Source organism: Canis lupus, chromosome 1, assembly GCF_011100685.1.
Source record: "Canis lupus familiaris isolate Mischka breed German Shepherd chromosome 1, alternate assembly UU_Cfam_GSD_1.0, whole genome shotgun sequence".
NCBI classification, from domain to species: domain Eukaryota; kingdom Metazoa; phylum Chordata; class Mammalia; order Carnivora; family Canidae; genus Canis; species Canis lupus.
Genome location: NC_049222.1, coordinates 17778060 through 17802372, shown reverse-complemented (window position 1 = coordinate 17802372; position 24313 = coordinate 17778060). Strand labels below are relative to the sequence as shown.

Genomic DNA, 24313 nt, shown 5'->3' with positions numbered 1-24313 from the left:
AACACGGTTTAGTGAAGCATCTAGGCCTGGATATAGAACCTCAGGATGGAAGGCTGGCCACAGAGTGCTCCCAGCTCTCTCAAGTCTGAAGGTAGCTTTTAAAACAATCCTAATTTTAGAATTCTCCTTGGCCCTATTTTCAATGTCAACTGTAAGCTTTTTGCTTCAAAAAACACAATTTTATGGGTGCCTGGGTGGTGTAGTCAGCTAAGCAGCGACCCTTGTTTCCGGCTTCAGTTATGATCTCGGGGTCCTGGGATCAAGCTCCATGTCAGGCTCTGCGCCCAGCACATAATCTGCTTGAGATTCTCTCTCCCTCTGCCCTTCCCACTCGTGTTTTCTCTCTTTTTAAAAATAAAAATCTTTTAAAAACACAGTTTTAAAAACACGTTGAATGAATGGAATTAAGGTTGTGAATGAAGAGGAACTTGGGAGACTCAAAGGCTTAACTCTGTTCCCTCTCTTTCCAAAATGCTTTGTACGACTTCTGTCTTAGCAACCGTGTAATCGTGTATCAGTAACTCCATTCATTATTACAGCCCCTAATGTGTGTGAATGTGAGTGATCTGATACATTGATGTTAGTTGGCACTGAACTTGATAAACTGATGGATTTATCCTGCCTCTGTCCACTTGTATATTTCCCATGAAAGTCAAATAAAGAAAATATATATGAAATTAATGACTGAAGAAAATTGAAATAACCATATCCTACAGTATTTTCTTGCCCCCAATAAAATCATTTTCTCTTTTAATCTGTCAGCTCAGAAATATTTTTAAATGATCACCTTCCCATTAGTGACTCTTTAAATTTCCACTTTCATCAACCCTCTCATTCCATTGCTTAATGACATGCAAAAGGTCTCCTCTTCATGAACATTTTCACTTTATCACTGAAGACCCTAAGAGCCTACAGTTGGAATGTCAAAATCAGAAGTCTCTTTTCTATGCTATTTAGTGATTTCTGGTTCACACCCAATTACTAATTATATGAGCATGTGGAATAAGGAAGATTTGCGTGATTGATTTTAAATGTTCTTTTTAAAAAGTAAGTCCTTCTCAGAACAATGGAATTTTATGTACTTCTAAGAGATATAAAATGCAGGCATAGTGATACTAAAACCCCATTTCTTCTCAACCTCTCAGAAGTCCCTGTAACAGAGCAAGCATGTAATAGGTCCTGGCACATAGCATGCAAACATTAATCACTTAGTGTTGACTGAATGAATATTAACTGACCTTTCAAGTGAAGATTTACAATTTTGATGAAACTTTTATACACGTATTTTTTTTAATATGCATAAAGTATTTTAAAATAAGGGCCCCTGGCTCAGTCAGTTAAGCGGCTGACTCTTGATTTCGGCTCAAGTCATGATCTCAGAGTCATGAGATTGAGCCTACAACAGGACTCTGCACTCAGTAAGGAGTTTGCTTGAGATTCTCTCTCCCTCTCCCTCTGCCGCTCCTCCTGCTTGTGGGCCTGTGCATGTGCACTCACTCGCTCTCTCTGTCTCTCAAAAAATTTTTTTAAAGGGCCTGTCATTAGAAAGCAATAATGCTTCCATCCTTAATAAAAAGGGGAAGGATAATGTCAACTTCCTCTGCTTTCTTAGACACTATTAAAATATTTTATATATATCATAAAGAATTAATTCTGGTCACTTTCTAAGTATTTTTCTGTTCCGTAATAACTTACTACTCTTTATAATCATTATGTGTTTAAGAATTGAATGTCGTATAAAAATCACTGTGACAACACAAAAATCACAAATGTGATACTACATTTTCTAACCTGTCCAACAAAGTGTCATTTTTTTTATTTTGTTTTGATAGTTTCAGAAATGTATTAGTACCTTTCCCTGTCCTCTGATTTTAGCTATTTTCTCTATAGCCATAGTTTTGTCCATTTTTCTGAAGGTACTTCAGGGTACTATTCTAGTTTAGTTACACTTCAATATAACTAGAAAATAGGCAAGGTTTTTATTAGATTCCCAAAGTTTATGTACTGGGGACACGGGTACAGTAAAAATTCACTGATTCAGATTTTATTAAGTAATTGTCATTCTGATGTGGATTAAGTGGAAGCTAACTTTTATACTACCATGTTTACCTGCAGTTCTAATGTAAAGGTGTTTGTTGGAAGTACTTAAACTCTCTGAGAAACAGACATGAAAGAGTCACTATTTACTTGCGTGTGGTGCTATTTATCTCAAACTATTCACTATTACAGGGGCCCAGCAGGCTTTTTATTGGGATGTAGTATAAGTTAGCTTCAGAGCCTATTAGAATATTTTAAAAGCTGTGTTGTAGGAAGAATCTATAAGGACGGCCCATGATTAATAACTATTTAAATTAGTCTGAAACAGTGTTTTCAAATATTTTGAAAGGTTAACTTGCAACATCACTTCCGTTAAGTAAATTAGGGTGTCGTCTTGAGAGTCTGAGTTTTCTCTGAAAAAACGTTTTGACGTTCAAATTTCTACTCTAAAAGCCAGCAAGTAGTATTTCTCCCAAAGGATGATTGCCTCTAATGTACTACCAAAGTATTCAAGATCGAATTGATGCTTTCAGGTCCTGAATCAAGAGAGATGACACAGAAAAATAGAACATGAAGTTATAGTGTTCTTCAAATTCCTCTTGATTTGGGACATGATACCACCTGATGTTTGAATTTTAAGAAGTGGTTTAATAGGGAGAAATGCAGTGTCATGATTGAGATCCCATCAAAGCGAGATCCACAGCAGCCAAAAATCACGCATGTTGGATGAGGAGCACTTCTCTCCACATCCCAGCTTTGAGTTTGTACTGTTTCTGCGCTTCGGCCAGTTGTTAACGACCAAGGGTTTGCCGCTTGTCATTGCTAGCCCAGAAGGCTCACGATGGCTGGCCCCAAGTCTGCGGCCTGTCCTTCGAGAAGCCTGCCTCTCACTAGAACAAATGACTGCAGGGCTGTGATTCCTTAAAGTACCTTTTGCAATATGTGCTTGATAAATACTCAGAACATGGTGACTGATGCATTTAAACCCTGCATCTGTTTGATTGACCCGAACCCTCCTCCCACTGTGCTTTAGCCAGGCTGTCGTGGGGGAGACTCCTCCCGCTGTCTGTCCGGGTTGGACGTGACAACACTGATGTTTTAGTGGCCGTGAGGCCCCTGGAGCGCATCGGATTGTTGTCAGGGCATCGGTGACCAACGCCGGCCCTCCTGTCTCCCTTCCCCTCGCCCCCTGCTCCCAGGGATGTGTCCTCCGAGTCCGACAGCAACATCAGGCAGATCAACCAGGAGGCCGCGCACCGGCGCTTCCGCTCACGCAGGCACATCAGCGAGGACCTGGAGCCCGAGCCTGGCGAGGGTGGAGACGGCCCAGAGGTAAGCGGTCCCCACGCACCCCTCGGCAGCCCCCCTCTGACTCCAAGGCCTGGTCCTACAGCTGATTGGTGACCATCAGGGTGTTAATTGATTCAGGATGTGCTTATGAAAGTCATGTTTGATGAATACCTGTATCTGCTCATTACCAAAGGGAAATGACCTTATTTGTAATGCTGAAAATCTTCAGATGTTTTCACTTTCTAATTTACTTTTCCTCCCAGAGCCTACCTGTACTGTAGGTAGGCAACGTGGTTGTCGTATGTCAGCAATTGAATGAGCCCTGTAACTTGTGTGGGTACCACGTACTTTTATTGAGTGGTTTTTATATCAAAAAAAGAGATTTGTTAGCAAGAAAATTGAAATTTGGATGAATTTAGAGTGGTTTAGTATTTTTCCCCTTAAATGTTTACGGTAAATTACTGTGGGGATATTATGAATTGAACGACAAATTAGCAATTACCATAACTTGCGTGCAGCCTTAACTCTGCTTACTAGAAATCCATCCTTTTTAGGCCACGTGTTCTGAAGAAGATCATTCATAAGATGTTCCAGTGTTCAAAATTGGAAAAGCAAAATTAATGATAATAAATTCACTGAAAGTTACTTAATAGCACTGTTTAATTGCAGTTTATAGCATCTCCGCTGTTTTCATGGACTCCTCAGCAGTTAGAGTAAAAGAAACTCATGAAAATCGGGAGTGAATCCCTGAGAACATTTTAACCCATATGTGGGGTAGCTAGCGCTAGAAGTGGGTCACTGCTCAGAGAGGTGGTATGATAGAGTGGTTAAGAGGACGCCTGGGGGGCTCAGTCAGTGAAGCATCTGCCTTCGGCTCATGGTCCTGGGATCCAGCCCTACATCACGCTCCCTGCTCAGTGGGGAGCCTGCTTCTCCCTCTCCCTCTGTAGCTCCCCGCCGCTCGTGCACGTGTGCGTGCTCTCGTGCGCGCGCGCTCTCTCTCTGTCTCTCTCTCTCTCAAATAAAGAAATAATAGAAATAAATAAATAAAATGGTTAAGAGTATACAGCCCTTGGAACCAGGTTTCCTTAGATCTGTTCCTGGCCCTGCCACTTCCTAGCTCTCTTCTCTCTGGCAGGTTACTCTCTGTGCCTCAGTTTCCTCATCTGTGAATTAGGATACAGTTCTTCTGTGAATTAGGGTACACATCTTCCTCATGGTTGTGGAGAAGATTATGTGCCTAAGTGCTCAGTAAATGTTAATTCTAGTTATTATAATGGTTATTGTTGTTGGCAAGGTGACGAGAGGATCGCTCGTTCCTGCCATTTACCCCAAAGTCTCATTCCTTGTGATAGCCTTGGGAGACCATCTCCGAAGAAGTGAACATCACGGGAGACCCCCTCAGTCTGGCGCTGCCCCCACCACCATCCTCTCCAGTATCTCGGACCAGCCCTCAGGAGCTGTCTGAGGAACTGAGCAGAAGGCTTCAGATCACTCCAGACTCAAATGGGGAGCAATTTGGTTCTTTGATGGTAAGTAATAGTCGTTTGAATGAGAAGTTGAGCAAATACTTAATCACTTCTTATTGCTTTAAGAGAATCTTACATGCAAATAAAGACCAAGGTTCTCCAGCTCCCAGAGAACTCTGACAGGTTCCCTAAGTTCCTCCTTTTCTAGGAGGACAATACCAAAATTAGTCCAAGCAGGTGAGGATCTTTCTTGATTTGTAAAACACTCAAGCAAATAAGAGTCCACGACTTCTATTATTATCAGCTTTAACCCTGAATTTCTTTTCCTAGTCAAACACTCATAAATCATACCTTCATCACAAAGGTGATATTTCATGCTGAGACCTAAGAGACATTGGGCCTCTTAATTTGTACTCTCTGCACACTTTACCATCCTCATTTCACAGCTGAAGGCATGATGTGGAAGGGACCCATCCAAGACAAAGTTAGAATGGGAGATGGAATACCTCCCCTAAGGCCCAGAGTACAAGTCCTCAAGAAAGATTAGGAAGTTGTGGCACAGACCTCAGGGTAGCAATTGAACTTGGGTTCTCAACCATCAGGGAACCTCTTTCTAGAAACTTTGGATGGGGCCACCCCCCCCATTGAGAAGCAGCAAAACCAGTATGAAGACCTCCATGTTTGACAACACAAAATGTGCAGAAAAATCCATAGAAAAACACCCGCTTGTATGTAAAGTTGAGAACAAACAACTGAATGTTTCTCAAAAAGTTGAACTTTCAAAATGTGTTATAGTAAATAACAGTCATTCCACTGAAAACGGCATCCTAGCAAAATAGTCATTATTAGAACCAAATCAAATATAAGTGGATGGGAGGACCACATCAAATGTAAAAGCAAGTAAATGTTCACAAAATTGTTAGTGTTTTTATTTAAAGACTCTATTGGCCCATATTGTGTGAGCTGCAGTGAGTACTCAATTAATTTGAGTTTATATTATAATTCTGTAAGGGTTTTTCAGAAAGAGAAATATCACGGAGATGAAAATTTAATTCTAAAAGGGCAGGGGAAAAAATACATGTGGGATATTTGAATTGATGAAACTGTTGCTATGGAAACAACAGAAGCAATGAAACCATATATTTAAAGCCTATAAAATGTAGTAAGTAATGCAGGAGCCATAGCAATTTTCCACCTCTAATCTACCAAGTAAAAAAAATCATAATTTTCTTTAGCATCAAGTTAGCATCTCCAGTTATTTGTGTGAAGACTTGCCTGCATTTAATTATTCCAGGTGTATGAAATACCCTTAAGATCCAAGTTGGAGGGTCAGTATTATTTTAAGATTGTGTTGAGTTTGACTCAGCTGTTAGGTAAGAATGTCTTGGAAAAAATGATACGGGACTCTTCTGCAGTTTTGCTTGTCAGGGTCACTCTGTATTCAAGGGACAGTAGCTTGAACTTTTACTTAAAGAAGGAACCCTTCATCCTAACCAGTGTGGAAGGACACAGTTAGGCCCCCATCACTGTTAGAGAGTCTTTCTTTGACCTTACCCCATCTTACTGGTCATCCCAAAATACTAAAAATGAGTAAGTGCTATGTACATACTTCTCCCGTGAATGAACCTGTTGCTGATTAGACACTTGGCCTTTGTGTGTGTGACCTCCTGCTGTTCTCTGATCGGATCTGTGAGGCGGTTTTTCTAACAATAGATATTAATACAAACAAATCAGAGGAACATACACATCACACACTCGATGTTTTAGATTAGTGTCACTATTTTAATCTTTTATTCCTGTTCAGCACAACATCAGCTCCATTGAGAAGCTAAAACATAAATACCCTTCAGAAGTAGCACAAGTCTATATGTGAGTTCTCTGGACTTAGACTCCAACTGACCTTTTGTCAATAGTAATACTCAATGTCTAATAACCATATTAGTATTTTTTCCTCTATTTACCCCCGCCGGTGCATCCCACAGCAAAATACAAGACTGCTAGCTTCCTAGCTCCTTTTTTTTTTTTTTTTTTTTTTTTAAAGATTCTATTTATTTCTTCATGAGAAACCCAGAGAGGTAGAGACATAGGCAGAGGGAGAAGCAGGCTTCCCATGGGGAGCACAACCCAGAACTGGATCCCAGGACCCAGGGATCATGCCCTGAGCCAAAGGCAGATGCTCAACCACTGAGCCACCCAGGAACCCCTGGTTCCATTTTTAAAGCAATACTTGAGCGTTCCATGGGCCTCTTCAGTCCCCTTTGTTTTTTTGGCCTTGTTTTGCTGTTACTTCTTACTAAGGACCCATCAGAATCTCAATCTGCCTGAAACTCTTGAAAAATACAAGATGACTCGACTACTTGAAGGATAACTCTCCTGGTTCAGAAAAGCTGGTGTCTCGTGTACTTACCTTTTGATACCAAAGTGCACCCAGTAGGCTTGAGTGACGTATTAAGCCAGTGAACCTTGCTTCTATGCCTAGGTTTTCACAATGTTCCATGTCCTTTCCTCCCTTCAGCAAAGAGAGCCCTCCTCAAGGCTGCGGTCCTGCAGTGTCACCGACGGGGTCGCCGAGCAGGCTCATCTACCACCGGTAACCCACGCCCCCTGCCAGCCTTCGGTTGGCTCTTGTGGCTTCTATTTGAAATCATCTGGGCTGCCAAAGAAGAGTTTTTCCTGTGCAAATCCATTCTCTGTCTAAATGGGACCTTAGGATTTCCTAGCAAATTGCTCACGGAGAGTGGATTTCCAATACAAAGAGTTACCACCATAGTGTCTCTGACATGCTGTAAACTTCATTGCTTTGCTTTTCCACTCAAATTAATACCAAATTCTGATGTGCTCACCTGACCTAAGCTACTTAACTAAAAGCATGCTTTTAAGAATTCTTTTACTTTTTTAAAACTTCATTTAGCCACTAATGCTGTGCTCCAGTGAGCTGCATCTTAAGAACATGTTGACCCCCTCTAAACAGGAATAACTCTTCTGGGTTTGCAGGGAGTGGGTTTTTCCCCATCACTAATGACCTCAACTCTTAACTCACAAGTGCCTGTACCTTCTCTGTAAAGGCAGCTCTACTGACGAAAGAATTGACTATAATTTGTTCCCACCCTCCCATAATGTTCATAACCAGCAGCAAATATGGAAGAGTAAGGAGTGTTTGACAATCTAGGGCAAAAATAAGACTGAATATTCGCATTGGAAGGCAGACCAGGACTGCCTTGGGAGAGGTTTGGTGTACGCAGTAAACATTTTTTGTGAATTTACTTCCTTTGGAGGAGAAAATATTTTGTGGTTTTTAGCATGTTCAATTTGTTGTTGACCTTGGCCAATTTTTTTTATTAGTACAAATCCTTGATCATTTTGAGGGTACTAATACTTCATCATGTATGAAATTAAAGGGAAAAAAAGATTATACTTAGAGTTTTGCAATCATGGTATCTTCCTTATGGTGTACATTTTTACTTCAAAGCATATTGTTGCCTGCATTTTAGTCTTTTATGGTAACAGAACGAATTCATGAGTATGCTGGTAAACTGAGAAATCAACATGGTAGATTGAGTTGTGGCGCACACAGAATGGGCTGGTTGTTCAGGAGCTTTTGACAAGAGCATCCTTTCTGGGATAGCTTTAGTACAGGCCTCCCCAAAAACCAGAGTGATCAGCTGTGATAGCCTGAGGAGGGGATCCTCCCCAACCTGATGATTCTGTGATTTGTTTTCTTGACGAATTAATGGCACTTTCCCTCCTTTTCAAAATCGGTGTCAATTTTATCTGCCAAAGAGCTCACTTTCCTGAAAATTGATTTTCCTCCCTCTTTCCTTGTACCCTATAAAGCTGCAAACTCACTGATCACCAGTGGCCTCTTAAGTTATGAGTTTGGCAGATTTAAGAATCTGCTTAATTATTTAACAGTAGGAGCAAAACCATAGTGGTTTCCAATTTTTTTTCAAATAAGACTTCTCACATGACTGAGATTGCAGTTCATGTGTTTTCTCGAATCACGGCTACAACCTGAGCCCTCTCTGGGTCGGAGGGCAATTGTGTCCCTCTTTTTCTTCTGGTCATCAGTGAGTGGTTGCTCAGCTTTATCTGGACAGGGTGGATTTCAGGGATTCTGATTCATGGCCCCTGCCTTACTGGCTGTTGCAGCAGCTATTCCTGATTCAATAAGCAATGGGTGATGTCCTTAAGTGCATTTCACTGATGTCCATTGTCATTCAACAGCCGAGTGTCCCAACTAGGAGAGCGCGGTCATCCACCGTCACGGGTGGTGAGGAGCCAACGGTAATGATAACCCTAATCAGACATTAATAGCAAAACTGGGTTGGTTTTAACATTTTGCAAAATAGTGAATGTAACCTTTTTACTTTTTTGGTTAAGATCAGCCTCCTTATGCTGTAGAGCTGTACACGTTGCTTAGTGTAAAGCTCTCACTTTCACATCATTCAAAGGGAGTGGGTACAATAACAGGTTTTCGTCCTATATAGTTTTATTAAGAATACTGTCAAACCTCAATAAAGAGCATTTAATTTGACCATTTAAAATCTACTTCTGGGACACCTGGGTGGCTCAATCAGTTAAGCATCCGACTCTTCATCTCAGCTCACGTCTTGATCTCAGGGTTAGGAGCTTAAGCCCTGCGTTGGGCTCCACACTGGGCATGGAGCCTACTTTAAAAATATATTTCTGCCACACTTGGTTCAGCAGCACATATACTAGAATATATTTCTACCTTTAATGTTTATACTGCTGTTAAGCTTTTATTATTTGTTAGAATGCTTGGATAAAATAATTTGGAGGAGAAGAGGGAAGCCACACAGAAACTACACTCAGTTGTGCACATGGATTCCCAGCGGTGCACACGGCCCAAATCTCTTGTCTGTTTCCTGTACCAGATTTTACATGCTGGGTTAGATTTTCTGTATCATGAGCATGAACCAGTGACCCTGCTCTGCCACAAGGGTCTCTATCCACAGGAATGAACAAGTGTTCATATAATTTGGGGAGAGAAAGGAGGGAATATAATTAAGTTTAAACGGTCTAGGAAAAAAAAATAAGTTTTTCTGAGCCAAGTATCTGTTATTCTTACTCATTGTTTTAAATAATTTTTAGTATTCATGGTTTTGGGTAACTTGAATAGGACTATGTACTCTAATTGCCTGGTTTTTGCTTGACCCCTAAAGACATGTTAGCTTTTGAGTTTATGCATCGAGCTGCTGTCGCTCTTTGAAGAATTTTCCTTATTGTGTCACCATTGTTAGGTTTGTTATAACTGCTTATTACTTGAGAATACCTTTAAATACACATGCAATTGCTGATTTTTATGCAGGATGTGGACTTAAAGGAATAATTTAGTCATATTGTTAGAATTTAATGCTCAGCATTGTGCACAGGAAAATCAAATTGGCAGTGTGCCAAAATGAGCCCATTGTAAGGTATTGAACGATAGTGATTTATGTGAAAATCCTGTGTTGGGGTGGCCAGGCCTCAGCCTCCAGTAGAATTAAAGAAATTCTAAATGAATTGGCATATTTCCTACTGTGTGCTAGTAAATTCTACCAGAAGTAGAGCTGCAAGGTAGACAAGATCATTTCATTAAATAATTTTAATAGAATTCAGGGCTAATGAGCATTCTCTACCATCCATTTTTGCATTTTATTGGAACCCGGGAATCTTGTCCACATTGGAGCGTTGTGATAGCTGAGGGATATTAAGTGACAGGGTAAACTGAATTATGAGAGCACTGGGCTCCATGGTGAGAGGTATTTGGCAGGACAGCGTGACCCATCCAAATGAGGTCCTGTGGCCCTACCACTGCTGTGTTCTGCCTGCCTGTGCCCTCCCCCTCGCCCAACGATGAATTAAAAACATGAGTTTGGTTTTGTTGGTTCTTAAAGACCAGATAGTAGTCATTCCTAAACGCTTTTACCTATTCTCATGCTTCCCATGTACCTGGGGATCTTTCTGCTGCAGTAAGCCAATTTATCCAATGGCTACATCAGAAACCAGACAATTTTGAAAGTATGTTTTCCAGTTCCATCTCTTATCATATTTTCCCCCTCTTTTATACCCTCTCCTGCCCCTGCCCCTACCCCACCCCTGCGTGTCAGCCCCATACTGATGTGTACCGTCTCTTGTCCTGGGGCCACCCTGGAACGTAGCCTCTCACTCCAACGCCTGTGCTTCCACAAACATGCATGGTGTGGACACACCAAAACTGGGATCTCATATACACATCACCTAGCAACCTAGTGTTTTTCACTTGTGGTCCTTCCCCTGGGACCTGTTAATAATTACGTAATACTCGGTGATGGGAATGCACCTCAATTTCTATAATTATCCCCCATCAATGAACATTCAGCTCCACCCCCACCCCCTGGGCACTACACACCATGTTGCGTTAACCATCCTGGTGTACATCTCTTTCCATGGTAGTGCTTTTATTCTTGTAGCATTAATGAACAACCCCTGATTGTCATCTGTGGAACCATGACCCTTTGGTTTAGGAATACATACTGGTTGTATACACACAAATAATACTTTGTATTTGAAAAGTGGTGTCACTTTCCAGCTGGCTAAGCAGAAGCTGTCTCTGAGATAAAAGGAGAGAGAGAGTACAATCCTTCTGGACTTTGCTGTTATATACCTAAAAATACAGAGTTAATGGTATAGTAGGGTTTGAACGAATCTTGGAGAATCTGTAATGGTACCAAACTGATTGTCATCTTTAAAAGCATATTGAAACTTTTACAGTTTGCGCATAATTGATTTATCCATCTTAATGAAATAAATGGAACCACTAGGAAGCTGTAGTTAACTGGCTATTTGGCAGTGCAGAGCACGATAGTATATTTAGATGAAAAGCTGGGAAATTGTTAAATTGAGCTGCCTAGCAGTTTGTCTCTTGATTAATTAACTTGCCTCTTGAGGTCGTATGGAATGCACACGTGAATACACACACACATAGCAGGAGAAATCTGATTTCGGCTCTAGGGCTGGATCTCTTGCACAATCTACCGGGAGAAGCTGAGTCCTGCCTCTTCCCCTGCTGTGTGTGGAGAACAGTGTTAGAGTCACAAATGCAGTTGTTGGCACAAGTTGTTATCCCTGGTCACTTAGAAATCTATAAAGAAATATTTTAATAACACCATATCCCGTAAATGGAACTAGATTGTAGGTTGCCAATTCAATTCTCAATAGAAGGCATAATGAGCGTATTAATCAAAATCCATATTCTCCTCTATACTCTTGGTTCCCAGAAACTGATTAGTCCTATTAACTGGAGCTGTGAGAGGAACCTGGACTGGAGGGTCTGCAGCTTTTGAATCTGATTCTGAGATGAACCATGCACATCATGTTCTTTTAGTTTACGATGTCTCCCCATCAACATCCTTTCCAGGGATTTTGTCACTTTAACCTTATCCTGATGGTTTCCAGAACAGAGCTCTCCGAGCACATATCTGATTTCCATTCCCAAAACCTAACTCAACCGGGAGGAGGAAAACCAACAGATTCCATGTAGCGAGCATTCCACTGAGCCCAAGCAGTTTTAGTTATCAGATAAGCAATAGTAGGTCAAGGATTGATAGCTCATGCTTTGCCAAAAATGCAAACTGACCACTTAGGTTACAGTGTGGGTTCTGACTTAGTTCAGCAGAGTCCAGTTTTTGTAGTGCCTGGATGAAAAGTAGCCTAGAAAGAGCTCTTTGGGATTAGTGCTTCAGCCAGGGAAGGAGGCGGTAAGAGCTTGAGGCTATGGACGAGTTCATCTGTCTTCACTCACGGAAGGATCAGGCCTGCATGTCCAGGTCCGTTCCGCTCCTGTAGTGGCCTCACACCTAGATCCAGAGCCCATAGGGTCTCTCAGTCTTGGAATTCCCATTTCAGGGCCTTCGGGACTTAATCTGGAAAACCATCAAGAAAATAGTTACTGTCGTTTTAGCAGAAAGTCCTCTTACAAATAGTCTTGCAGGGCATGGTGAATGTGTTAGAAATAACCGTTGAGGCAGCTGCTCCGTGGCTCAGTTTCTCTCTGGAACGTGCTATCTAGCTTATGGGGTAGAGTATTGAGCCTCATTAACTGAAGTCCCCAAATTACATGGCAGGATGGTTAAGCGTGCTTTTTCTAGTTCTCGATCCTGCAGGAGACCAGGGGGCGCTCTGTGGCCTCCTTGCCCCAGCACAGTCTTGGTGGTGACTGTCAAAGACAGGGCGCACACAGAGGAGTTGGGCTCAGAGATTGACATCCTCGCCCTGACATCCACCTGGTCAACCACCTGGAGGCTCACAAGATCCTAATTAGGGAAGCCTGTTGCCCCAAAAGAAGTGGCTTCCTTTTGTCACCTCGTGTAAGAGATTATTCCTGAGGTGTGGCCTCTCGCTGCTTTTACATTCTCCCAGGAGCCTTGGTGGCCATAGTTGGCTTGTAATTCTGAGTCCCCGCCCTGAGGGTAGGGGTAGCGCCCTTTTCTCAGTTACAGATCTTATATGCAGCGTCCACATGCCCAGCACTTCTCGGGACAGCACGGACCTCAGACGTCCGTCTCCTTGTCTTCTGAGTCACTGAAACACGCTTGCTGGTCCAGTGTTTCTCCACCCAGACCGCATTTCTCAGACTGCCCCCTACAAGCAAAAGTGTCCCAGGAATCCTTCTGCAATCTAATTTGGACTTTGCAGATCCAGTCGCCCTATACTGAACATGTCTCAAACCCACGAACTGCGTGTTCTTCTGGAATTCTGACCTCACGTTGCCCAGTGGCTTCCCGACTGGGGCCGCTGAGCTGTCCTGGTCGGTCCTCATGACCGTGTGCCCTGGCGCGAATACAGCCGTCCTAGAGAGGAGACTGTATTTTTTTTTTCCTCCCTGAAAGCTGTAGTGGAAGGGCTCTAAGCTGAGGAAGACTTTGGGAGTTAGGAGAGCATCTCTGTGGCAACTCTATTGAGGAAAAAACTATTCAAAGCATCCCTCTCTTGGTGACATTGGACAGTTTAAAATACCTTGAAACTCTCTGTGGCTTGACAGCAAAATCTAGTAACTGAAACAGATTGTACGTTTCTCTTAGGATCATGTTAGCCACGACCCTTTATGTTTAAGACTTCAGGGTTTTACCACTGACTTAGAAGATCTTGGACCTTGTGGCTGTGTGGGGGTCATCTCACAGTAGATTGGAAGCCGTTGGAAATCAATTGCCTTTTTTCCAGACGCTAATGTTTTTGGTACAAGTAAAATTAAGTTACCTGGTCTAGTAACTCTCTGCGTGTACATTACTTTTATTAAACTGATCAAAAAGAAAATGCAGGATATTAAATAATAATGATTTCTTACACAAACAGCCATCAGTGGCCTATGCACACACCACGCCGGGCCTACCTTCAGGCTGGGAAGAAAGAAAAGATGCTAAGGGACGCACATACTATGTCAATCATAACAATCGAACCACAACTTGGACTCGACCTATCATGCAGGTACGCAGATCGTCCTACAACCTAAAATCACAGGCTGTAGAAGCCCAAACGTATGTGAGCTCGGTGCTCCCGAGGTGAATGTATTGTTCTGAAAGAACCCGTGTTTAAGATCATGTTTCTCACAGAGAAGATGGGAACTCTAAGCCTAGTATTTGCCGGAGGAAGAATTCGGTCCTCAAGCCAGTCCACCCCTAGACACGGTTTAGGGAGCCCGTCCCAGGGTGGAGCTTCTCTCCCTTGATTTCTGAGGCTGGCGTTTACGCTGGGCTAGTGATTCATTTCTATTTCCTTTGACTGTACTTCTCGATCGTTGCCCCCATTATTATGTTTAATCATTTTCCTCCACGCTTGAAATAGGCCAGCCCTCTTATTATTGCTGGCTTACGTTGTTTGGGTCCACGCTCCTCATCACTCGCACAGGAGTCCTCCTCCTGCCAAGCTAACTTGTTTTTGCCTCCGAAATAGCTCGCCGAAGACGGTGCGTCCGGATCCGCCACAAACAGTAACAACCACCTAATCGAGCCTCAGATCCGCCGGCCCCGTAGCCTCAGCTCGCCGACCGTAACCTTATCTGCCCCACTGGAGGTGAGAAGGCCTCATCGGCTCACCGGCTCACCCCCTCCCGGGACTTCTCATCTCCTTGCTCATCTTACTTGGGTTTGAGTGGTTGCAGCCCCCTGTCCCCCCCTCCCCTCTCTCTCTGATGGGTCGTGGTGTTGTCGTGCAGCCTTCCTTCATGCTTCTCTGTGCCGCCCGGCTCGCACCCGTGGACTGCCCCCCTCTGATCCCCATTCTCATTCGGCTGCCCCCGCGGCTCCTTGTGCCCGAAGGGGGCGCCCCTCTGCCGGACACTCTCCATCTCTCCTTGTGTTTCGCTCTTGACTTGCACACGAACTCTTGCCGATACCAATGCTTACGTTGCGTTTCCAAACATAGCTGTCGCTTTGATCATTTTTCTTTTCCTTTCGACGGTAGGGCCTGTCACCGTGCGGGCATATGTGTTTCTGATGCACACGCACATCTCGAAGCCATTGCGGGGCATCTGCGGGTGCCTTCTGTTTGTGTGGTGTTGTTGCCATCCCTTCGCATCACAAACGTCAGAGTTAGAGAAGCCAGAGAGCAAGTGTGTGAAGTTCTGAGCTTGACGGTGTCTCAGACCTAGCTGCGGGCCCGTTCCCTGGGTCTGCGATGCTGCTGGCTGGGAGCCGATGGGGTCTGTTCCAAACTGGGATGGGAGTGCCGGGGGGTAGCAACCTGCTGGTCCGGACGGCTGTCTCTGTTGGTACGGGTTTTGCTTTCTGTGCTCTAAAAATTGCCAACCCCTTCTTCATTAGACTGTGAGCTCATTAAGAGCAGGGGCATGTGTTTCTCCACCCTCTGTAAAATTTCCATCCGTAACGTTCAATACAGAACAATACTTGGGGTGCGCACTGAATAGCTGTCCACGGACCTTGGGTATAAGTACTTAATATTGTCATGTGTTTAACCAACCAGAAAACTTTAAAGTTAGATGGGTTGAAAAGTAGATGAATGACAGAAACGGGTTTTAGAGCTTCTCCCTTGTACCTCTTCAGAGAGCAGTGTCCCTGTGTACCCAGGTACATTTTGACCCTCCCCCCGGAATAGCAGCTGGTAAGAGTTCTAATGCTCGTTATTATTCCTTAGGGTGCCAAGGATTCGCCCATACGTCGGGCTGTGAAAGATACCCTTTCCAATCCACAGTCCCCACAGCCATCACCTTACAACTCCCCCAAACCACAACACAAAGTCACACAGAGCTTCCTGCCGCCCGGCTGGGAAATGAGGATAGCGCCCAACGGCCGGCCCTTCTTCATTGACCATAACACAAAGACTACAACGTGGGTAAGGCTGTGCTTTTATTTGGTTCCATTTTCATCATGAGGTCTGGCATTGCTTCCTGGATTTCCTAGTTCTCGGAGAGGAATTTCACTGAGCCGAAGCATGGCCCCAGGGGACCTCCTCGGCCTACATCTGGACTCTGCACATCTGGGCCGGTGGGGGGAGGGTGGCTTCTGGGCGCAGGCTCGTGGCTACCTCTGGGCTTGGTGCCAGGCTGGGTTCCTTTTCTTCGTAGGACCCCTGGAAAGTTCTAGTCCTGACAGTTTACCATATTGGGAAGAAAGGTGTAGTGGCTCCCCAGGGCCAGGAATTCGATGTCCCTGCTTCATTTTCCATGATGCTGTAACTTTGTTAGGGGGTCCTAATATTTTTTTAATCATTTCTCCTCATCAGTTTCTTTTTGCATTTCTATTGACATTATCATCTTTGATTTGTCCTTGTCATCTTCACTGTTCACGTCAGATTCGTGTTTTACACTCCTGTGCTCTGTCTCATTCCTTTAATTATGGGTGGAGAGATGTACTGAGGACTTTGGTTGTACATTTAATAGCTTTTTTGTGTGTGAACATTTTGTCAAAACTGATTTTTCTGATCGTGTTGCTCCTCCATGTGGCGCTGAATCCTATAGGAGAAAGGATCTGTGTTGTATTAGTGAGCACGATGAGAGTAGTCAGAGGTGCATACGCATCTCTCTCCATGTCTGGGTCAGTTCTTCATTCCTCCAGCTAAATTAGTGGTGTCTGTCTTAGCAGAGCGTGCAGTTCTCTTTTAGAAGCCAGTGGTATGTTTCTGCTGTGTGATCTCTAGACTTATGACCAAACCAAACTCGGTATTCTTGTTTCTATTTCTGATGCTATGGGAGGTTTGCTCTTCCTGTCGCTTGTATCCCTGTCTGATTCTCTGGGTACAGAGCTTAACTCTGCCCTTCTGTCATCTGTGCTGCTTGCTCAGAACTGACGGTGTGTGAAAGCTGGTTGAGTCCGGGCAATTGTCCCTGGCCCAGCCATTTGGTCTTGGGCTAGCAGCGAACACATGCTTTGGACTCCCATTTCTAGTGAAGATACCAAGCGTGCACAGTTGACAGAACGGTAGTATTGTGTAAGAAAGAGGCCTGGACCAACGTGGCCTGGACTTGTGTGTTCCTTTAGTCCCTAACGGGCTCACCCTCTGAAATCCAGTGGATGGTGCTACAACATGTCTCCACGATGACATTCTCTGTATTTGGGGCAAGGCTATGCCTTTTATCGCAGGGCATCCAGCATCCTTGGCTCCTGCCACTGAAGGCTGACGGCCACCATTCCTCCCCAGCCCCTCACCACCATAGGGATAACCAAAAATGCCCCCCATGGCCTCACTTATTATTGAGAACCACTCTAAGAGTTCTTCCTCTTCTGAAGTAAGGGGGAATTTATCATTGAGATCCGGCAACACTCATTTAGTAAACTCATAACTACTCCTAAGGCATATACTAACGCATCGCTTTGTTGGATGCGCCTTTTCACCTGAAGATCATATTTACAGGATGGTGGGCAGGGTTAGGCAGAAAGTTAGACAGCCCTTTGGAAAATACAGTAATAAAGATTGGATTTTAGCTCCTTCCCTGCCCCACCCCCCCGAGGACTCAAAGCCTGCGGCGGTCCTGCTGGTGTTGTACTGTTGGCTCTCTAGCCCTCTGCCCGAAATGGGAGCTCCAGAAATAGGGTGAATGTCGGAGGAGATGGATTAGCGTATGGAGCCACTGTGGCTTGCCAGCATAAGCTGCGATTGGAGTCATTTGAACTAGCTTAGCAGTCAGGGCTCCTAACCTTTTCACCATCCTTCACGCCACAAGTGCAGTGTAATTACAGCTGGGCAGGTTTTATTTTAAACAGCACCAGCTTTATTTATTGCCTGCATCGTTGCTGAATGAAACCCAGTTTGAATTTCCAGTTGCCCCTTTCCACCGGGATCCTCGCTGTTGACTCATGGACTCATTTAACATTTGAGTTTGTCAAACCAATATTTTGTTGCTACTGCTGCTGCTGTGGAAAATCCTTAGGGTAACAACTGGAAATTCCACCAGTGACTACCCTTCCTCACTCATCTCAGATGTGCTGGCACAGCTGCGTCACGCCTTCTAGACAAAGGCCTGTGCAGAGGAAGGCGGACTCCAAACCTGCCTGTTTATTTTGATATAAGATGGAGGGAAGCGTAAAGGCAATTTTCAGCTTGGAATCTGTTTGGAGTTGGTTTGGGGTTTGCTCTGTGTTATGTGTGTTTAAGAGAACAGCATAGCTAGCTATTCTTAGAATGTGAGCTTTATCATGGAAACAGGAAGAGAAAACTGGTAGGACAGGTTGAGAGTCCTGAAAATACTAGCCTTGCCTCCATCAGCCTGTGTGCCTTTGCTTCCTACGTTAGCCAGCAGCATGAAAAGATACAGGCCGGCATTTCCCTTGGATCCATTGAGAGGGGGAAATTCGCTTTGAAGTCTATTTATAAAACCCAGCCTTTCACACACACCAGTAATGCAGGCAGCGTGCCAGCATCCTTTCTGGGACAAAATCGGGCCACATCCAGCGAGCATCCCTCTGTTCCACCTGGGTCAGCATTGCTAAGCGGGGAGTGCTGGAGGCCTCCAGAGCACCCAAGCGCAGGGGACAAGAGGACTTGAGGTTGCCCATTCTTTCTGCTGAGGAAGCAACTGGAAGCATATATGTAAGAGTGCATTTATGTCTTCTACAGGACAAGGCATTGGCTTGTTTCTGTAGCAAGAAAGCCAACAACAGCCCTTAATTAAATGATAGGTTTGTTTTCTACCTGGGTCCAAACTAATAAAACTCACTGTAGCCCTCGTGGTTGTTGACCTCTTCCAGGAAGGGAAAAACTCAGCTGTTGTTTGAACCCGCCAGCCTCCTCATATTTTATATATTTCTAAAACTCTGCTAGGAATCCTTTTTCTCCCCTCCCCCAAGATGTGGATCTTTGCCTTCTGTTTAAAAATTCTTCTGACAGTAACAAGGGAGCAGTTGTGAAACGGTGGAAGAATGCGTTCATGGTACTTGAGGACAGGGAGAGATTCCCAAGTGGGTTTTGCATATTTTATTCATTTATATCCATTTTTATTTATATCATTTGTAACGTCATTAGTATTCCTGCCTCTATTGTCATCCCTAAAGTTGTCACGAGTCTTGTGGGGCTTTGGCTGCCTTTACCTGCTCCCCCAGGTGGTGGGGGGGGGAGGGTATCTGCCACCTTTTGTTCCGGGGACTCACCATGGGGGTGGGCTCAGTTAGTGCTTTCTAGGTTGAGCCCTTAGAACTTGGTGGAAGGCGGATGTTGCTATTGTTATAATAAAATAATAGGTCCCCAAGAGCCTCCAACCCTCACATCCTACAAATTTGGGGTTTTCTGTGCAAGGCCATCTTAGCAGACCTGTAAGATTAGGTTTTATACTTCATGCCCCTCGTCCCCACCCCCTGGCACTTTTCTGTAACTTTCAGCTGCTGCTTTGTTTGTGTGTGCTTTGCATCACCAGCTTTTTCCCCATAGTTTCACAGTAGCCTGTGTGTATGACTCCAAGGCACGGCTGGTCTCGCATGCAGCGTCTGGAAGCCAGCATGGTCCGGGGGGGTGGGGCTGGGGAGAGAAGGGTGCCCTGTGGTTGTGGCATCACCGGGTCCAGCTCAGAGCCAGCACTGAGTGGGGAGCTTAGTGCTCCATGTCTTATCCTCTGTCCAAAGTCAGCCTAACACAAATATTTACCAAATCTACATCTCCTGGGACCTAAAAATCCAAAACCTTAGTGTATCTGTTGACTACACCATATGGGTTCCAGAATACAACAGAAAACCAGACCAATTTTATGCCTTGAATTACCCTTTAAAAAGGACAGCAGCAAGGTTCAGAGTCAATAGCCATCACGATAGCCAAACTGCTAACACGATTTATTTCTCCAGCTAATAGTTGGCTATAGTTAATAGAAAGCAAAGGTTGGTTTTATTTTTTGATTTTGGGGCAGGTTTTTTTTGGGCATGGGGCGGGGAGTAGACTTTGCCAGTTCCAAAAATCTGTCACTTTGTTATAATCCAGTGATACTAAGAGTTTATACTGTTGACTTAGGAAATTTTTCTAACAGCTTTTTTGAAGTATAACTCGCATGTCCTACAACTCACCTGTTTAAAATATACAAGTGAGTGGTTTTTAGACCATTAAATAAACATGTGCAACCACTGCCATAATCAGTTTAAGAACATTTTCATACCCATTAGCTGGCACAAAGTGAATTGTATTATTTTCCAAGGTTTATACCAATTACTTCATTTTCTTGTTGCCTTGGGAAAATGCTGAGGCAGGAAAACCTTTTAGTGATTTGACAGGAACAGAGGCTTTCATGTAATTGAAATAAAAGGATTTTGTTAGAGTTTTGTTTTTTTTTTTTTAATCTTTGGCTTATTCGGTTGACAGTATGCTATTCTGAGTTGTATCATTTGTTTCATAATCTTCTGAGTTTCTAATGCAAATTCTCAAAGTTACATTGCATTTTTGTTGGGTCTGTATAATTGAGAGCCACTCCCAGACTCTGGGCGAGAGCCTTTGGGCACGTCCTCATGGTCTCAGCAGCTCAGTGTCCTCATGTTAAAGAAGCAGAGATCATGTGCACAGCCTCCTAACAGGGTAGTTGCAAGTTGACACATCCCTCTGTTTTCTTTGTCAATTATAAAGCATGACCCAAGATATCAAAGCACATACTACTCTTTTGTTGGTTCTTTGTAGTATCCCATGAGCCACATCCCTTAAGAAAAATCTTTGACAAACTTTTAAGTATTAAGACGTAAATGAGAATCTCATTTTGCAGAACTTGACCAGGAATCTCAGTAAAGTCTTCTAGTTAGGGATATGAGACATTACGTGATGGGGCCACCTAACTCCAGCCAGGATGGGACTTGACCATCAGATCAATTTCAGACTCTCTGCTGTAGATCAAGGAGTGGAAGGGCGCAACAGGAAACTCAGCACCTGTGGAAAGGCTCACTGCCCTCACCCACAGCTCAGTGCCCAAGAGAGATTTATAAACCATTGCCCCCCACCCCCAACACACTCTGCAGAGGAGATCCTCATCTGCCCTGGCACCTTCCATTCTTGGTAGGTTTCCATAGTAACGTCCCTGCTGGGACACTCTTCCTTCACCTGCTAGAGGTCTTGGGAAAATGCTTCACCTTTTATTGAAATAGTCTCATTGTCCTGCTTTCACCAAGGATGAGGAGAAGAGTATATAAAATCTTTCTTGAGTGTCGATCAGCCAGCCTTCCTGTACAAAGAGAGGTCCTCTCCTCCCCCGCACAGGCAGGAGTTGAGTGTGCAGCTCCAGGCACACACAACCTATTGCCTTGGAACACACTACTCCAGAAGGGCAGGAGCCAGTAAATGCACGCAGAGAATCACTCTTAACGTCTTCTGCCTTTCACGTTTTCTTGCAGGAAGATCCACGCCTGAAATTTCCAGTACATATGCGGTCAAAGGCATCCTTAAACCCCAATGACCTTGGCCCTCTTCCTGTGAGTACGCTGCAGACACATGGACAAGTCTGAAAATGTTTATCCATTCATATGACCCGCTGTTGATGGAGAGACCCTGTGGGCCTTCTCTTTCTCCAGGCTTTTTTGGGTCCCATTGGTCTGTAATCTTTTAATAGAATTAGGCGCATGGCTGGATTCTAGTAACACATATTAGAATTCATGTCCACTACTTGTAAAAGAGAGTTTTGAATTGTTAGCAGTGAGTAGAAAGTAGACCTTGTAACTAGGATGTAAGAGGCATTCTCTACATGCGACAGTTTAGGCAGCACACATTTATTATGTAACTTAGCAACCACTAGGTTCCATCCATATTGCTAATTTAGTCATTGGAACAGAAATATTAAAAACAGCAGGAGAAAAATGCCTAAGTAATCATAGACAGTTTCTGTAAGTCATTAGCCTACAGATATTTTAAGTTTTTCTTCCCTGTTGAGGGCTGTTTATATAATTTAATTTTTTATCACTTATTCTCTTTGAGGGCCCAAATGGGAGTTAAGCTATTTACTCCATATTAGATTTTGAATGAAACTTTCACCATATGTCCTTCTCAGCCTTCCCACCCACCCCCATCCCCCAAATCAAAAAGCCTTACAAGGACAGGAAGGTGAGGAGACTGGAGACTTCTAGAATGGAGGGGTGGTGGGCATTCTTCCAACGGGATTTTCCAAACTCAAGAACTTCACTGTTGCCTGGCATGTGGTATGTGATGGCACAGCTTGAATCTAGGAAGGTTAGGGTTCAATCTTTATTCATCAGGTTTTGCACAAGAATGCCTCAATCCCTAGAACTTTTTGGTTCCTGGGTTTAGATAGAGCCCAGAGAATGCCAGAGACCAAGATTAGACGTCAAAAGACAGCATGCTGTCCTGATCTGTTGGGATTCCTGACTTTCAGATAGCAAGTAAGCACTGTTCAGATAATGAGGGCGTACCAGCCTGACCTTGGGGAAAAAAATACCCAAATCCAATTGTTTCCTGAGTACGAATAGTGAGAGCCCACACCAGAGAATCTGTGTGTTGTTAGGTCATTCAGCCACCTGGTGATAGGACTAGAGCATCTGTCTCTGACATTTTTAAATTAACCTTCCTCTCCCTTCAGTACTCAGTAAATATTTATTTAATTAAATGAGCTATTCAATCCTAAACTCAACTGTTCCATGGAATGCTGGAGTTGCCCTTTGAAGCTTTTGAAATAGCAAGCCCTGCTTCCTGTTCATCACACAGTGAGTGAAGGCTGCTAAGGCTGGTGAACATGTGATAGGGTGTTGCTAGATGTTGTCAAGAGCTAACTGGAAATGTTTGTGGTTTATTCTTAATGTAACAATATACCCTAGAAGAGAAGAGTCAAAAAGCATTCTTAGAGTGTTTAAATTTAGTGTTGATTTTTGGGACTCTTAGCTAATGTATGTATTCATTCATTCTCTCTCTCTCTCCCTCTCTCTCTCTCTATACCAGCCTGGTTGGGAAGAAAGAATTCACTTGGATGGCCGAACGTTTTATATTGACCATAGTAAGTAGGCTCTTTTATAGACACATCGGCATTTCAGGAAAAAGGATGGGGGGACGAGGAGTCATTCAAATATTATAGTGAAAGGTTTGTCATTTTACTCTTCATCTAGGCAGCCAGGTGTTATGTGGAGAGAATGATGCCAGAGAATCAGTGCCCTCATACGGTACTATGATTTCATCCCAAGTTTGCTTGAAAGTAGCCCAGCAAGCTTTCACCCGATTTGATCTTGTGACCTATTAACTTCTTGGTTTTTTTTTTTTTTAATTAAAAAAAATTTTGGGGTCCATAACCCCTTGATTTCTGCGCTTTTAATAAATACACTCTAGTAATAGAAAATAAGGCTAGAAGTTATAATTGAGTCAAACAAATCTCTGTGTGAGCAGTGCTTGAAGCAGCATGTAAGTGTCTTAAACACTGCCCTCAAAGGTCTTATGGCAAGAAGCTCATTCTGACTTATTTTCTATTCATAGCATGTTTTTTTGCACCCAACACACTAATATATATGGAGTTCGTATCTTGAAATTATAGTATAGTTGCTCCAGCACCTCTGAATAAATGTGTGGTTTCTCATTTCAACTAAAAGTTAAACTAATAAAGATTTTGCTTTTAGCCAGTGGGGTTTTTTTTTAAGGCAACATGTTGTTCTCCATGGGAACATATTTGTATATCCCTTAGAACTTCTGAAAAAAATGTTTTTTAAAAGAAGTTTTCAATTATATGTAAGTGTAATTGGTAGTATTTTGATCTTTGTTTTCATTTGGTTCCTAAAGAGCAAGTCTGCACCAGGTTTCTCCAGCCTCACATTCTCTTAACTAATCAAAAGTATACCGAGGAGCCGGTTGCTGGGTAGTCCGACCACAGGGATCCTCATGGAAAGGGCTTGCCACTGTCTCATAGGTCTTGTGCCTCTTCTAGGGAAACCCCTAGAAGATACTGAGTGTATTATACACCTTTGCTTTCAGGCAAGAAAGCTTGAGAGGTTATTATAAATTAAGAAGACCAGTTCAGAATTAAACCAAAAGTGGAAGTCCTAGGTGTATTGGGGAATGGGCTACCCTTTGGTTAAAATTAGGTATTTCTATGTACGTAGGCTTAGTTTTATCCATGACCAGAAAAGTATTCAGGG

At 43.4% G+C, this 24313-nt stretch overlaps 1 protein-coding gene across 16 annotated transcripts in view; it reads left to right on the top strand.

Moving 5' to 3' along the window:
- The window catches only part of NEDD4L (NEDD4 like E3 ubiquitin protein ligase), a 338822-nt gene that overhangs the window by 270409 nt on the left and 44100 nt on the right, over positions 1-24313 (top strand). For 7 of the 16 annotated variants that reach the window (XM_038525905.1, XM_038525917.1, XM_038525913.1 and 4 more), the window contains 10 exons: positions 3237-3369; positions 4683-4859; positions 7312-7386; positions 9021-9080; positions 14130-14261; positions 14727-14846; positions 15927-16124; positions 21581-21658; positions 23133-23187; positions 23297-23350. In XM_038525905.1, coding sequence (XP_038381833.1) covers positions 3237-3369; positions 4683-4859; positions 7312-7386; positions 9021-9080; positions 14130-14261; positions 14727-14846; positions 15927-16124; positions 21581-21658; positions 23133-23187; positions 23297-23350 — 1082 coding nt within the window. The remainder of the gene's footprint in view (positions 1-3236; positions 3370-4682; positions 4860-7311; positions 7387-9020; positions 9081-14129; positions 14262-14726; positions 14847-15926; positions 16125-21580; positions 21659-23132; positions 23188-23296; positions 23351-24313) is intronic. The other 9 variants (XM_038525911.1, XM_038525907.1, XM_038525906.1 and 6 more) reach the window with 9 other exon arrangements.